At 42.3% G+C, this 16,017-nt stretch overlaps 1 protein-coding gene across 4 annotated transcripts in view; it reads right to left on the bottom strand.

The window, feature by feature from the left end:
• The window catches only part of PTPRN2 (protein tyrosine phosphatase receptor type N2), a 1,957,978-nt gene that overhangs the window by 151,950 nt on the left and 1,790,011 nt on the right, over positions 1 to 16,017 (bottom strand). For all 4 annotated transcript variants that reach the window (XM_049861881.1, XM_049861880.1, XM_049861883.1 and 1 more), the window contains one exon: positions 4,323 to 4,517. In XM_049861881.1, the coding sequence (XP_049717838.1) occupies positions 4,323 to 4,517 (195 nt within the window). The remainder of the gene's footprint in view (positions 1 to 4,322; positions 4,518 to 16,017) is intronic.

The following is a 16,017-nucleotide window of genomic DNA, read 5'->3' as shown; positions in this document are numbered from 1 at the left end:
CTGATAGCCCAGCGTGCCCAGGCAGTATCTGGTTTTATAACTACCTACTTACCCTTTCAAAAAATACTTTCTGTTCTTTGCTAAAGAAAATGTTCTAATTTTGCACATTGGCAACAGGCCTTGGTAACGAGTATGTCTTCCAAATAACTTGGCCAACTTTTCCTTTCCACTTTGTAGGCTACTCCTAACTTCTACCCTGTTGTTCAGATATAAATAACTTCTGCTGTTTATTTCATTGAATCTTTATGTTAAAATGTGACATTTTTCCTGATGCTCTATGAGAGCAGCTGAATTTCGGAAAACAATGGTTCTGAGGATTACATGGACCTTGTGTGATTTATAAGGAGTCCTGGTGCCGCAACAGTGAAATGCTCGGCTGTAAACCAAAAGGTCAGCAGTTCGAACCCACCAGCCACACCTTGGGAGAAGGATGTGGCAGTCTGCTTCTGTAAAGATTACAGCCTTGAAAACCCTATGGGGTAGTTCAACCATGTCCTATAGGGTCACTATGAGTCAGAATCAACTCCACGGCAACAGGTTTGGTGTCTGATTTATCAGTTAGTCCCTGAATCCTTCCTATGTAGTTCAGTAAGGTCATCGTACTAGCTGTTTGGTAAGCATGAAAGTTTCCTTAAGGACAGTCAGGTTGACTGATCACACGATGATCTTCCTTGTAGTTAGAAGGTCAGCTATTCCGGTGTGTTCGTGAGGTGCTGACACAGCTCAGGTTCCTACAGCCATTGCTGAAGAGGAAACGTGCCATTTCAAATCAGTAAAAACAGAGCCAGTTCCTGCTGAACATTTCCAGCCTAGTCACAAGGTGCTACCACGGCCACACACAGGAAAGGCCGCTGAGAACTCCAGAGCCTGAAGGGCCCCTCTTAGAAGGACTTTCCCCTGCTGTGAGAATTCTTAGTAAAAATGCTAAATGTGGTGCACTTATACCGTATGTCTCCAGGTTTCTCATCATCTGTACCAGGGAAAATGCTTGGGTTGAAGAAAATCATATGGGTTGAGAGAGTACTTGAACCCAACTTAAAGTTAGGAAAGAAACACAGGACTATCAAAGTTTAGAGAATACACACATGTCCAGAGGCAAGGACTAGGGATAGTCGAGAACATCAACTCCGCATAATCACCCTCCCTACTACCAAATGCCTGCACTCTTTGGAGTCAGGGAAATATATTTGCAGCATTTAATTTATGCATAGCTTCTGATTAATGTGAAAAATTCAGTTTCCTTTGAGTTTACAGCCTGTGTGCACAGAGTCCAGGGAGGTGGCTGAATTCACACTGTAATGTCTAGAGCTCACATTGCATTTCTAGATTCGGCATTACGGTTGGGTAAGGGGATGAATGGGCCTTTAGAAACATGACCATTTGACAGTCCTGCTGCATTAAATGACCTCTTCAATGGGACACTCATATTAGGCTTAGAATTGTTTCAACCAGTTGACTGATTGCAATTCTTGTGGCTTGTGGTTGTTGTTGGTTGCTGTTGAATGATCTCCAGCTCATGACAATTCCAGGTACAACAGAACGAAATGCTGCCTGGTCCCCAGTATTGGACAATGATCCATAGGGTTTTCAATGGCTAATTTTTGGAAGCAGATCACCAGGCCTTTCTTCCTAGTCTGTCTTAGTCTGGAAGCTCTGCTGAAACCAGTTCACCATGGGGGACCCTGCTGGTGTTGAAATACCAGTGACACAGCCTCAAGCAGCACAGCCAACACACAGGCCACCAGCGTACAAACTGATAGATGGGTGGTGGTCTTCTAGTTCAGGCACTTCAACTGAAATTTACCCGTTATGTTTGCTTTTAGACTGTTCATTATACGTGTGAATGGTAAAACACAATTTTCTATGAAAAATACAACATCTGCACGTACCATTTGGATTCGAGATATCACCAAATTGTAATTCAATTACTTAAGAAAATCCAAAAAAGTTCCTTGAAACATGGCAATATTAAAGTATAATAAAAGCTCTTCATACGAGTGTCCTTGAAGGTTAAGGAGCGCCTGACCCAAGCCATGGTGTTTTCAATCATTTTCTGTGTATGTGAAAGCTGGACAATGAATAAGGAAGACCAAAGGAGAATTGATGCCTTTGAGTTGTGTTGCTGGAGAAGAATATTGAATATACCATGGACTGACAAAAGAACAAATCTGTCTTGGAAGAAGTACAACCAGAATGCTCCTTAGAGGCAAGGATGGCGAGACTGAGTCTCACATACCTTGGACATGTTATCAGGAGGGATCAGTCCCTGGAGAAGCACATCATGCTTGGTAAGGTAGAGAGGGTCAGCGAAAAAGATGAAGACCCTCAAAGAGATGGACTGACACGGTGGCTGCAACAACGGGCTTAAGCATAACAACGATTGTGAGGATGGCGCAGGACCAGGCAGTGTTTCATTCTGTGGTACACAGGGTCACTATGAGTTGGAACCAATTCGATAGCGCCTAACAACAACCGCAACAAACAAATCTCCATTTAGCTAACTTGCCAGGTAAACATATTAGGCTGTTGTGTTTGGCCACAATATCAAAATCTCATTAGAAAGCTAAACTATTGATCTAGTTTCCTTTCCTAAAAAGGACAAATGTCGATATATTCTCTAAAAAGTCAGATCTAAAGTAATATAACCACTATTCACTGAGTTTCTTTCAAAGTTAACAGCTGTTGGTATGCAGTAGGAACTCAATAAGTGTTTGCTAAATGAACTTCTCTGCTCCTGAATCTTGAAAATATAAGAATTCAACATACAACCAAGTCAACAGGAGAAGCATTTATCAGCAGGTAACCAGGCATCATTGGAGTCTTTCCACTCTAGGATGGATGTAAGGATTGATGGGTGAGGTCTAGCCAAGAAAGAGAGAGTAAGGTCATATCTTTATAGGTTGATGGCCAAACTCCTACACAATCATTTTGACTATAATTTCCAGCTCAATTGATCAGAAAATCTAAACTTCCTGACTTTAGTTTGGTTTAGTTTTAAGTGATTTCTGAAGCAGACTGTTGCATTCATCAGTCTTGCCAATAGTCTGGTCCAAATGGGTTTAGAACTGTGTGTTTCCCAGCATGACAGAGCTCTGACAGCCCGGATTGAGAACCACCAGCAATGCTGCCCCAGGGGCTGTGTCTAGCACGCCCCGTGGCCTCATGGCATCATCAGGAGAGTTTAAGACTCTCCAACTCAGTATCTGCAATGAGGCCATTTAATGAAAATATAGCTCTTTCTGGCCTCTTGTGGTCTAATTCCACCAGCCTGTGTCATTATTAAATAATCCAGCAAGAAAGTTTCAAAAAAATAAAAAAGATGTTTAAAACAAAAAAACATTTGGCAGGGTCTATCTCGAGACACAGAAAATTAACTCCACAAAGAAGATCTTTCCCTTATGCCCAAGTACAGAAGCCACCTCAGCCTAGCAATGGAACAGGGCTCTGCTTTTCATCAATATGAGAAAACAATTTTCAGCGCTTACAATTACTAAACAGAAAGGTGCCTGAGGCTTCAAAATTCAGGACAGCATTACCCTTCTGCCTTCAGGAGACGGGCAGTAAGAAGGGCTGAATTACGGACCTTCCTCTTAAAACTCAGACACGCGTTATGCATCAAGCAGGAATCCACAGCCACCCAAGGGAGGGCTACTCCGAGAACCACGCTCAGCGTGGGGAAGGACAAAGCGTGGTGCCATCACCTCTCTGAAGTTTCATGCCATGCAGAACTTCTGTGCAAGCTCCCTCCTGGAAGCCTTTTTATGACGAAGTGAAGCACTAAAACTCCCCACTCTCACCAGTGTCACTTTTAATTATATGAGTGATATTTATTTACCCAAATGACTCTTGGTGAGTTGGGAACTGAGGGGGAAGGAACCAACTGCCGTTTATTAGTCAGAGGGCTAAAAAAAGCAGCACCCACAGTTGTCACTAATTGATGTGTGTTCCCAGCATTAAGAACAAAACAACCAATAAAAAGCCATACACATGGTTCAGTGTGTATGTGGGTGCTGAGCATTCTAAGCAGAAGGATGAAAGAAATCCCAGTGTAGGTAAGTTCTCATATTCATTTAATTTACTTAATGCAGAAAAGGCTCTGACATTTGGGTTCTTCCTGTCCTGCTTGTCAGCTTCCTTAAAAGGTAAGACGTGATCATCAATCTTATTGTCAATTATGGCCGTGAAAATGCTGCTTTTACGTGTTGTAGGAACTAAGGGTTTGTCCTTGTGAGAGAATTCCTGTAAGGCTTTTCCTATTTCTCTTCTGCTTGAAGGATGGTCTTAGCCACTTTTCCTCTGACCCAGAAGCGTGTAGGTCTTACCAGGATCATGTGACCGGTGGAGATGTCCATGTTGGACTGGACCGGCTCCTCTGACCAGGACAAGGTGCTGCTCCGAGCCGAGGGGCTGGGCATTGGTCCATCGCTGAACTGGGAAGAGACGCTGTTGATGCGGGAAGTGTGCAGGGGCTCCGGGCGCTCCGAGGACCTCGTGGCCATGCGCTGCCGGCACAGCTCCTGAAGGCAGGGAGAGAAGCAGGCGATTAATGGTGGTCGCAAGCGAGCCAAGCAGATGAGGGGCTGCCAGTGCCCCCATTGTATTGCTTTCATCTGCTAGTCCTAAGGCCCAAGGTTCATGCAGGGGAGAATTCCCCACCTGGCCCCACCAGCGTGCCATCGGATGGTCTGGTATATCCTGATTCAACATACTCCATTAATATTTTCTGAATAACACCTTTTTGCCAGGCATTGTGTTCTGCAGCCCTGGTGGTGCAGTGGCTAAGAGCTTGGCTGCTAACCAAAAGGTCGACAGTTCAAATTCACCAGCTGCTCCTTGGAAACCCTATGGGGCAGTTCTACTCTGTCCTATGGGGTCGCTATGAATCGGAATCAACTCAACAGCATAGAATTTGGTTTTTTTTTTTTTGGTTGGTGTTCCATAGGGAGTCCCTGGGTAGTGAAAAAGGTTAACGCTCTCAGCTGCTAACTGAAAAACTGATGGTTTGAGTCCACCCAGGGACACCTTGAAAGAAAGGCCTGGCAATCAACTTCCAAAACTCCACCATTGAAAACTCCATGGAGAAGAGTTCGACTCTGACACATATGGGTCACCATGAGTCAGAGTCGACTTGATGGCAATTATTTTGCTTTGGTTTCTGGTGTTCTCTAGGTACGTTCACATTCACGCATTACAGCAATCTGAATAAGCAAGAAGAATGAGAAGTTACAGCTGCCCTTGTTTTCTGAGCACCTAACAGATAATACGAAGAATGACTGGATCTAAGAATAAATGAATGCATACACCACACACACCACACACGCACCACACACACGCACCACACTCCACACACATGCACTACACCCCCCCCCCCACAGAAATGTATGTTGTTCTTAGGTGCCGTTGAGTTGGCTCCGACTCATACCGACACTATGCACAACAGAACGAAACACTGCCCGGTCCTGCGCCATCCTTCCAATTGTTGTTACACTTGAGCTCATTGTTGCAGCCACTGTGTCAATCCACCTTGTTGAGGGTCTTCCTCTTTTCCGCTGACCCTGTACTCTGCCAAGCATGATGTCCTTCTCCAGGGACTCATCCCTCCTGACAACATGTCCAAAGTATGTAAGACGCAGTCTTGCCATCCTTGCCTCTAAGGAGCATTCTGGTTGTACTTCTTCCAAGACAGATTTCTTCAGTCTTTTTGCAGTCCATGGTATATTCAATATTCTTCACCAACACCACAACTCAAAGGTGTCAATTCTTCTTTGGTCTTTGTTATTCAGTGTCCGGCTTTCACATTCATATGATGCAATTGAAAATACCATGGCTTGGGTCAGGCGCACCTTAGTCTTCATGGTGACATCTTTGCTCTTCAACACTTTGAAGAGGTCCTTTGCAGCAGATTTACCCAATGCAATGCATCTTTTGATTTCTTGACTGCTGCTTCCATGGCTGTTGATTGTGGATCCAAGTAAAATGAAATCCTTGACAACTTCAATCTTTTCTCTGTTTATCATGATGTTGCTCATTGGTCCAGTTGTGAGGATTTTTGTTTTCTTTATGTTGAGGTGTAATCCATACTGAAGGCTGTGGCCTTTGATCTTCATAAGTAAGTGCTTCAAGTCCTTTTCACTTTCAGCAAGGAAGGTTGTGTCATCTGCATAACACAGTTGTTAATGAGTCTTCCTCCAATCCTGATGCCCCGTTCTTCTTCATATAGTCCAGCTTCTCATATTATTTGTTCAGCATACAGATTGAATAGATATGGTGAAAGAATACAACCCTGATGCACACCTTTCCTGACTTTAAACCAATCAGTATCCCCTTGTTGTGTCTGCACGACTGTCTCTTGATCTATGTAAAGTTTCCTCATGAGCACAATTAAGTGTTCTGGAATTCCCATTCTTCCCAATGTTATCCATAGTTTGTTATGATCCACAGAGTCGAATGCCTTCGCATAGTCAATAAAACACAGGTAAACATCCTTCTGCTTTCAGCCAGGATCCACCTGACATCAGCAATGATATCCCTTATCCCTGGTTCCACGTCCTCTTCTGAAACCGGCCTGAATTTGTGGCAGTTCCCTGTCAATATACTGCTGCAGCCATTTTTGAATGATCTTCAACAAAATTTTGCTTGCATGTGATATTAATGATATCATTCTATAATTTCCACATTCGGTTGGATCACCTTTCCTGGGAATAGGCATAAATATGGATCTCTTCCAGTCAGTTGGACAGGAAGCTGTCCTCCATATTTCTTGGCATAGACGAGTGAGCACCTCCAGCCCTGCATCTGTTTGTTGAAACATCTCAATTGATATTCTGTCAATTCCTGGAGTCTTGTTTTTCGCCAATGCCTTCAGAGCAGCTTGGACTTCTTCATTCAGTACCATCGGTTCCTGATCATGTGCTACCTCTTGACACGGTTGAACACAGACTAACTCTTTTCGGTATAATGACTCTGTGTATTCCTTCCATATTCTTTTGATGCTTTCTGCATTGTTTAATATTTTCCCCATGGAATCCTTCACTATTGCAACTCAAGGCTTGAATTTTTTCTTCAGTTCTTTCAGCTTGAGAAATGCCAAGCGTGTTCTTCCGTTTTGGTTTTCCATCTCCAGCTCTTTGCACATGTCATTAGAATACTTTACTTTGTCTTCTCGAGAGGCCCTTTGAAATCTTCTGTTCAGTTCTTTTACTTCATCAATTCTTCCTTTTGCTTTAGCTGTTCGATGCTCAAGAGCAAGTTTCAAAGTCTCCTCTGACATACATCTTGGTCTTTTCTGTCTTTTCAGTGGCCTCTTGCTTTCTTCATGTATGATGTCCTTGATGTCATTCCACAACTCATCTGGTCTTCGGTCACTAGTGTTCAATGTGTCAAATCTATTCTTGAGATGGTCTCTAAATTCAGGTGGGCTGTACTCAAGGTCATATTTTGCCTCTCGTGGACTTGCTCTGATTTTCTTCAGTTTCACCTTGAACTTGCATATGAGCAATTGATGGTCTGTTCCACAGTCAGCCCCTGGCCTTGTTCTGACTGATGATATTGAGCTTTTCCACAGATGTAGTCAATTTGATTTCTGTGTGTTCCATCTGGTGAGGTCCATGTGTATAGTCACTGTTTATGTTGGTAAAAGAAGGTATTTGCAATGAAGAAGTCATTGGTCTTGCAAAATTCTATCATTCGATCTCCAGCATTGTTTCTATCACCAAGGCCATATTTTCCAACTACTGATCCTTCTTCTTTGTTTCCAACTTTCACATTCCAATCACCAGTAATTATCAACGCATCTTGATTGCATGTTCAATTAATTTCAGACTGCAGCACCTGATAAAAATCTTCTATTTCTTCATCTTGGCCCTAGTGTTTGGTGCATAAATTTGAATAATGGTCGTATTAACTGGTCTTCCTTCAGGCGTATGGATATTATCCTATCACCGACAGCGTTCTACTTCAGGATAGGTCTTGAAACGTTCTTTTTGACAATGAATGCAACAGCATTCCTCTTCAAGTTGTCATTCCCGGCATAGTAGATTATATGATTGTCTGATTCAAAACGGCCAATACCAGTCCATCTCAGCTCAGTAATGCCTAGGATATTGATGTTTATGCGTTCCATTTCATTTTTGATGATTTCCAATTTTCCTAGATTCATACTTCGTACATTCCAGGTTCCTATTATTAATGGATGTTTGCAGCTGTTTCTTCTCATTTTGAGCTGTGCCACATCAGCAAATGAAGGTCCCAAAAGCTCTACTCCATCCAACGTCATTAAGGTCGCCTCTACTTTTAGGAGGCAGTTCTTCCCCAGTCATCTTTTGAGTGCCTTCCAACCTCAGGGGCTCATCTTCCAGCACTATATCAGACAACATTCCGCTGCTATTCATAAGGTTTTCACTGGCTAATGCTTTTCAGAAGTAGACTGCCAGGTCCTTCTTCCTAGTCTGTCTTAGTCTGGAAGCTCAGCTGAAACCTGTCCTCCATGGGTGACCCTGTGGGTATCTGAATACCAGTGGCATAGCTTCCAGCGTCACAGCAACATGCAAGCCCTCACAGTATGACAAAGTGACAGACACGTGGGGGCTCAAGTATATAGATTCTGAAAAAAAAAAAAAAAGGAGGAAGGCACTGGATCCTACTCTGCAAACTAAAATGTTCTTAGAATTATGCAACATTTGGAAGAAGTTACGCATCCTTTTTTTTCCCTCATTAAAATTTAAGCCATAATGGAATGGAAGGTGATTTTATATTATGCATTGAAATATGGAAATTCATATCATAAACACAAAAGGGTGTTCAGAATAAAACATAAACCAAATACCCTCTCTTCTCAAAACAACACCTAAACTGATAAAAGTTCACGTAGCAGTGAGTAAGGAGAACCACACACACTGTTTCTGCTGTTTTTGGCCTCCATCAAGTTGGCCCCTGACTCCTGGCAACCCCATCCACAACAGAACAGAACCCCCTTGATCAGCTGTGGATCAGATCATTGTGATCCACAGAGTTTCACTGGCTGATTTCAGCATCAAAATAAGATGCAAGCCTCCACAGACAGAAGGCTGGTGGCTGTACGTTAGGTGCGCTGGCCCAGAACCGGACCAGGTTTCCCGCATGTACCACAGAACCACCACTGTCTCAAAGCCACACGTATAAAAGAAAGTATACGGTAATGCCAAAAAGTTAACCTTTCTGAGAAAAAAAAGACAAAAGTTTCTAGATTAAAAGAAAAATCTTAATATAACAGCCTAATAAAGCTTCAATAAGATCACTAGAGTGTCCTTAAACTTCTTCACACAAGGTAACATAAACGTACTATGAAGTGAGCACGTCCAACACACACCAACCGCCAGTGGGTGACACGAGATGTCCGTAGCCCAGTAAAGCCAGGTAACTTCTGTCATTTAGGTTCATGAGGCATCAACATGGCTGCACAGTAGCTCCTGAGTGTTACTCACAGATCGAGCCTGGAGGCTCACCACCATCTCTGACTAACAAGCGTCACTTTGGAAGTATTCTAACAGTAATGAAATCTTGAATTCATCCTTTTGCCCAGTGAAAATATAACTAGAATCTGAGTCATCAAGATAAAAAGACATTAACAAAAAGTTTATAAGAAAATTCAAACCAAACAGAAGATTTAAAAACATGTCCATAGGAAAAAGCAAATGTTTTCAACAACTGCAAAGTTCCTGTGTGTTGCTTTTCTTTCCATTCTGGTGGCTCCTGGTACCAGGGTGGGGTGGGGTGTCACACCACCCATGTGCACCTGGCCAGCGGTGTATATCAAAGCACCCCAAGGCAATGGCTAAAGATCACCAAACACTTACACGTTACCATCTCCTTTTCACCCGGGGCTGCCACTTTCTTTGGCCTTAAAGATCTTCATAAAGCCAGCTGACACCGTACAGAAAACATCCCACCCAGCTCAGCTCTATGTGGGAAAAAGAGCACACACTCCTGAGTGCTCTTCCCCAGTGCCCACTAATAAGCCCCCCTATACACAGGCGCTTTCAGAAGGGATCCCCTTCCAAGGCTGGCATCCCACACGAACCCTCAGCCCCAGTCAGAGCTACCAGCGACAAGAAAGATTATTGTGGGCCCACAGGAGGAGACAAAGAGAGGAAAGATGAACTTAAAAATAATTCCTACTATTGGGAAAAGAGGTCTCTAGCCAAAGGGAAAAATAGAAGAGAAAAGCATGACTGCACGGCTACCTCCTCCTTTCCTATCTACTTTCCACTGCTCGTTAGCTTACGGAGTTTATAAGGAATGCGTTTCTTTTAAAAATTGACAGAAGTTTTCTCAGAGTCTAAAACAAAACACAACAAAGAAAAAAACAAAAATAAACCTGGAAACAACGGATAATTTTAATAAGGGAAAACTAGATGACACTAGAAATCAACCCAAGAACTTACTCATTTATTCCCCATTTATGCACACGGAATATTGGTTGACTTTGGATGAACACACACAGAAAAATGCTCCTAAAGTAACTTCTATGACTTATTATACTTATCTAGAAAAAAGTAAGTCCTACTAAGGCATAAAAACAACTAGAGCATAGGCTTCAGGAACTCAGAACATGTCCTCCAAGAATGAGATACTTTGAGGGAAGGAGATTTGAAATGTTTAAGATTTTACCACTTAAAATGAATCAAACTAGCTATATGTCTATCCTGTGACTATGCCACTGTTAAGAGAATTACAAACAGCTCCTTCTTCCTCAGCGCCCACGGAGAGTAACACACACCAGCGTTGGACTGTCCCAGCCCTCACACTCTACCGTGAACGTCCCATGTAAGGATGGGTAAATCACAGCTCTCCAAGCCCAATTTTTCACTTTAAAAATGGAATATAGTTATTGTGAGGATTAAAAGAGTTCATGTATGTAAAATGCTAAGGGGCCTGCCTTCAAACGTTAATTAGTAAAATAGTAGAAGTAAATGAAATAAAACTTAAAACAATTCTCTAAACTAGTATGAAACTCTAGAAGGCCTGGCAAATTCAAAAATATTTTTAAAGAAATCACAGAATTTTAGGATTGGACTAGAAGCATTCGTCTGCTCATGGCTCCTGGTTTACAGGTTGAGGATTTGAGTTGCCAAGAGAAGAGAACTATTTGGCGTAGCAAGGGGGCAAAAACTGGCTGACTCACAGCCCCATTCTCTTCCCATTACTACCTAGTGCTGACCTTCCTTTTAGGTCTTTATTTCAAAAAAAGCAAAAGGAGAAAACCTGGGATAAAAATCCAAGAAAGATCGGTTCCCCACCTTCAACCTAGCGCAAAGAATATTTAACACCGGGAGCCTTGATTAGAGGAGGAATGCCTCCAAAGGGTGTTGGAGACATGACAGTGTGGCAATCGGAAGGGCTGGAAGACCATCTGGGTGATCAATCGTTCTTCACCCACACAGCGGAGGGCTGCAGGAGAAGAAACGTTTCGGAAGTAAAAAGACTCGCTGCCCAATGGCAGTGAGTGATCTTTGTCATCTAAGGACTATTTCACTGCACGCTTTTATATACAAATGTACCCTCTCCTTACTTATCTACATGGTTAGGACCCGAAGACCAGTTTCTTATGCAAAATCAGTGTTATGCAAAAATGGAAGATGACCACATTGGATCGCAAAATAGAGGATGACTACATCATTGCTAACTGCCAGATTACATCATCACATAACTGCCAAGTTGTATCATTACATAACTGTCAGGTTATATCATTAAATAACTGCCAAGTTACATCATTACACAACTGCCAAGCCACTGAGAATCATGGCCCAACCAAGCTGACCCATAACCTTAGCCATCAAAGCCAGCATTACTCTCACCTCGTACCTGGATATTTGTTACTGCCAAATGTATGTTGCTGATGCCCAAAACAGTCGGATAGTAGAGTTTTTACTATTGCCATAAATGTGAAATGTTGGGTAACAAGACAGTCAATAAGTGAGGAAAAGGTGTAAAAGCATATGCCCCCTGACTAAGGTGGGACATCTAATATTGAACTGTTGCCAAGTTTCTATATAAAAACAACTAAGACAATTAATATCTGGGAGGTAATGAAACCAGAATTTCTCTAGAGAAGGGAATTAGGTTGGAAATGGAGGATGGCCTTGGGCTGACGGGGATTACTGGGGGCTGAAGTTCCTTCGTACTGCCACTGTACATGAGGGACAAACTAAGGAACAGGTAAAGCCCCTACTTCTGCAAGTTTTGGACACTCTAATGCTGATTCCATTTGATGGACAGGAAAGCAACCTACCTGAAATACATTAGTTCAACTACATGTAGCTATGGTTCCTCTGAGTTGCAAGTTAAGGCTGTGTTCTGGACTTTTAGGAAGGCTACTAAGGCAATCGGCCATTTAAGAGAATCTCTGCATCTCTACAAACTGAGCCTGGAGACAGATAACCAGGTTACTGATGACGTACCTGCAGCAGTTCTAGAAATCCGGACTCAGAAAAAATCTCTTTCTCCAGGGGAACTCATACGAGAACTATAAGGTATATTTAATTTTCTTCTTTTTCCTGGCTCTCAGGAAACTCATTCATAGCACCTGGAGTCAGGATGCCTAATTTTAAATCCTGGCTTCAGCACTTACTTGCTGTGTTACCTTGGGCAAATTACCTGTCCTCTATGTGCCTCAGTCTTCTTATCTGTGAAATGGTGATAGTAATGCCAACTTCAGAGTTGTTGTGAGGACTAAATAATATGCTTAGAATGAACATTCAGAACGGTGCCTGGCACACAGCAAGTTATTAGCTATCACTATTGATATTAACTTGTTCAACATCTTAATGTTGAACACTGAGGTTTGACACCTACTATGTGTCAAACACCATACTGGATACCAGGAATACTGTGTTGAGTAAGACTAACAAAGACCATGACTTTCCAGACCTTACAGTCCAGCAGGGAGCCGGGCATTAACGACAAGGTGAGTGATGATAACTAGACGTGCTGAGTATTTCACGGGATGGAAGCGCAGGTTGCTCTGCAGCCTAACAGCCAGGGACGTCCGTCTGACCTAGAGGTCGGGAAGGTCTTGCTCAGGAGGTGACATCTGAGCTAAAGTCACCAGGATGGGCAGCCAGGTGGAACGATTTCCTTGATAGAAGGGATGGCATGTGCAAATATTTGCTGGTCAGAGAAAGGGTGGTGCCTGGGCATGCTAGAGAAATTCCGAGTGGACGGAGCCATCATCCCAGAGAGAGAATAATGAAAAACGGGTCTCTCCTCATCACGCCAGATTACATTGCTGGTAATGCTCTCTTTTTAAATCTTCACTATACCTGCTTCAACTAATGTACATTTTTATGATAAGCTTGCTTTTTGGAAATAAGATGTGGAAAGCAAGATCATCTAATTGGAAATAATACTATCAATAGTGTATGTAGCATCTTCGGTGTCTGAAGGGAAAATGTTACTATTCACAGCCCCACCTACACTGATGGGCTCAGAATATGCTCGAAGAGTGCTTGTTCATTTATAAGTTTACATTTCATTTCAGACAAGCTGTTGCTAAGTCAGCGTGATCTCATGACTGGAGTTTCCATGGGACCAACTAAAGAGTCAGTTGCTTCAAGCTGCATCTCAGGACACTCATAGAACATTTGTCTTGCCGTATCTGTTGGGCTAGGAAGCCAACTTTTGGAATCTGAGCTCCACCCTCACTCACCCCCTAACAGTGGTGCAGGAACAAGAAGTCTGGGGTTTCTTTTTGCCTTTGCCACTATGTGTGCCCCTGGGCGAATCACTTATCTCCTCTTGCCTCATCTTCCTAATTTGAGACAGGAATAAATAGCATGCTATACCCATATTATCAAATTGTTCCATATTATGCAAAAATAAATTTTGAGGATATAATGATACAGAGTTAACTTTGATTTCAGAATAATGGTATTGGCTGAGAACCACCATGTACATGCTACTTGGAATATAAAGCAGCAGAGATGACTCAAAAGTCGTTTATGTTGAAATACCCCAGTTTGATGAACACATTGAAAAAGTAGACACACCAGTGCTACTACCTGTGGAAGAAAATTGGTGAATGAATTTAACTGAGGGCCTCTCTCAATCCTGTCTTGCTTGGCCATGTACAAACGGAGTCCCTTCTCACTGTGTGGCTATCTGGTTGCCCTCCTTTCTGGGATGCTGAGCTACCAGCTCCCTCCCGTTTGGAGCCTGTGTCCCGTTCCTCCTAGGCTATCCTTTTCCTGGTACACTCACAGGAATCTTCAGACGTCGGAGAGAGGAGGGAGAGATGCAAAGGGAGTTTAGCTAACACCCTCTTCTTTGCTTATTGACGAAATCTCTTAGGGACATCACCATATGGTCCTTTTAATTAGCCCTTTGGGTTGATTATAGCTTATAAATTAATAATAGAAATTCTGTATTCTATCCGTTCTCTGTCTTAGTATTTGAAAATTAAAATTTTCTACAGGAAAAGGAACTTCTTTAAAAAGAGCAGAAAAAAGAACATAGAAGGCTACTTAGTCATGGTCTAGCCAAAGACAAGGAGACTCATTTAATGGTTTTTGAAATCCCTTGTAGGCTTACGATTCTGTGAAAATATTCCTGTGACACTGTATGCAGAACTAACCCTCTAAGCAACACTATCAGCCTTGAGCTTATTAGAGGTGCTGTTGCTTACATGCTTTTTCCCCTCCTGAGACGACAGGAGTGTTGCCTGCAGTCTCAGCGTGGTGCTACATTCTTCATTCTAAAAGTATCATCTACACCTAAAAAGCAATCACGGACCACACGATGACGAATGGAGGCACGATCCTACTGACCCTCTAGGCAATGGTCTAATGGATGGTTTGGGCATAAACATTTATTTAAAATGTAATTTGAAGTTTACGCCATTAGTTCCCATTACATAGGAACTGCTATCAGACCAGAGCGCTTCCCTGCTTTTATTGCCCTACATTCATTATCAAACTGGCACAGAGGGCACAGGGAGTATATACTAGAAAACTCGTATCAGTAACAAAAACTGCCACAGCCAAGACCAGTATTCCATAAATAACATTCTGTTAAGTGAGTTTAAAATATAGACCTGTGATCATTTGTGCAGAGCATTTTATTTGAGGAAAAAATAATTGATAATGTCAAATAAAGCACAGAAGCCTGCTCCAAAAGAAACCTGGACACTAGCCCAATTATATTTTGAAATTTCCTTAACTTATAATCCTGGCAGCAAGAAAAAAGAGCTTAATCAACACCCGAAGCAAAAATTCCCTTGTTAAGATTAGAAATACCCTGAAATGAAAATCTGCATGATATACAAGTCTATTAAGAATACTGACTAACAAAGGTGCAAATTCAGTAAAATCATGATAGCCTTCCACGTTACAAATTCGGGTCCCGAATGATTTCCAAGACACAGCCTTTGTCCTAAGCACAGAAGAGGTTTGTGGTACATGTATCTTTGTTTGGCCAGACAAGAAGATTCAGTACTCCCCAACGCCTCTCATGTAAAAAAAAAAAAAAAAAAAAAAACTCTTATAAGATACTTAAGGTCCAGGTTAACTCTAATAAAAAAAGTTTTCTCTTTATGACCTGGCATAACATTACTTTAAAAAAAAATGACCCAGAGCACCTAACCTGATGACTTTGCGTTTACAAAGAAAATAATGATCTTTGTGTAATAATTAATATGACTCAATAACCAACAGGAAATCAGCTCCAAAGGAAGACACAAAGTAGATGTGACTGAATGTATCTTTTGATCATAGACACAAATTTAAGGGTCAATCTGCAATCCATATGATTCCTTCCAAATGCCTCTTGACTTGGGTCCACGATCTAGATTTTCCATGATCTAGACTTGTGACGCCTCCTGCCCAGAAGGCCTGTGTGCCCAGCCAGCACCAGGAGAGGGCTCATTCTGGTCGCATCTGCTGCAACCTGCACAAAAAAAGCCTGTGTCCCTCACACCAGCTGCTTGGCCAGATCTGTTTTCGTTTCCCAATTTCTACTCTTTAGCAGTAAAGAAAAAGCCAACAT

The sequence above is a fragment of the Elephas maximus genome, chromosome 20 (genome assembly GCF_024166365.1).
Source record: "Elephas maximus indicus isolate mEleMax1 chromosome 20, mEleMax1 primary haplotype, whole genome shotgun sequence".
Classification (NCBI taxonomy): domain Eukaryota; kingdom Metazoa; phylum Chordata; class Mammalia; order Proboscidea; family Elephantidae; genus Elephas; species Elephas maximus.
This window is presented reverse-complemented; position numbering and strand designations above follow the sequence as displayed.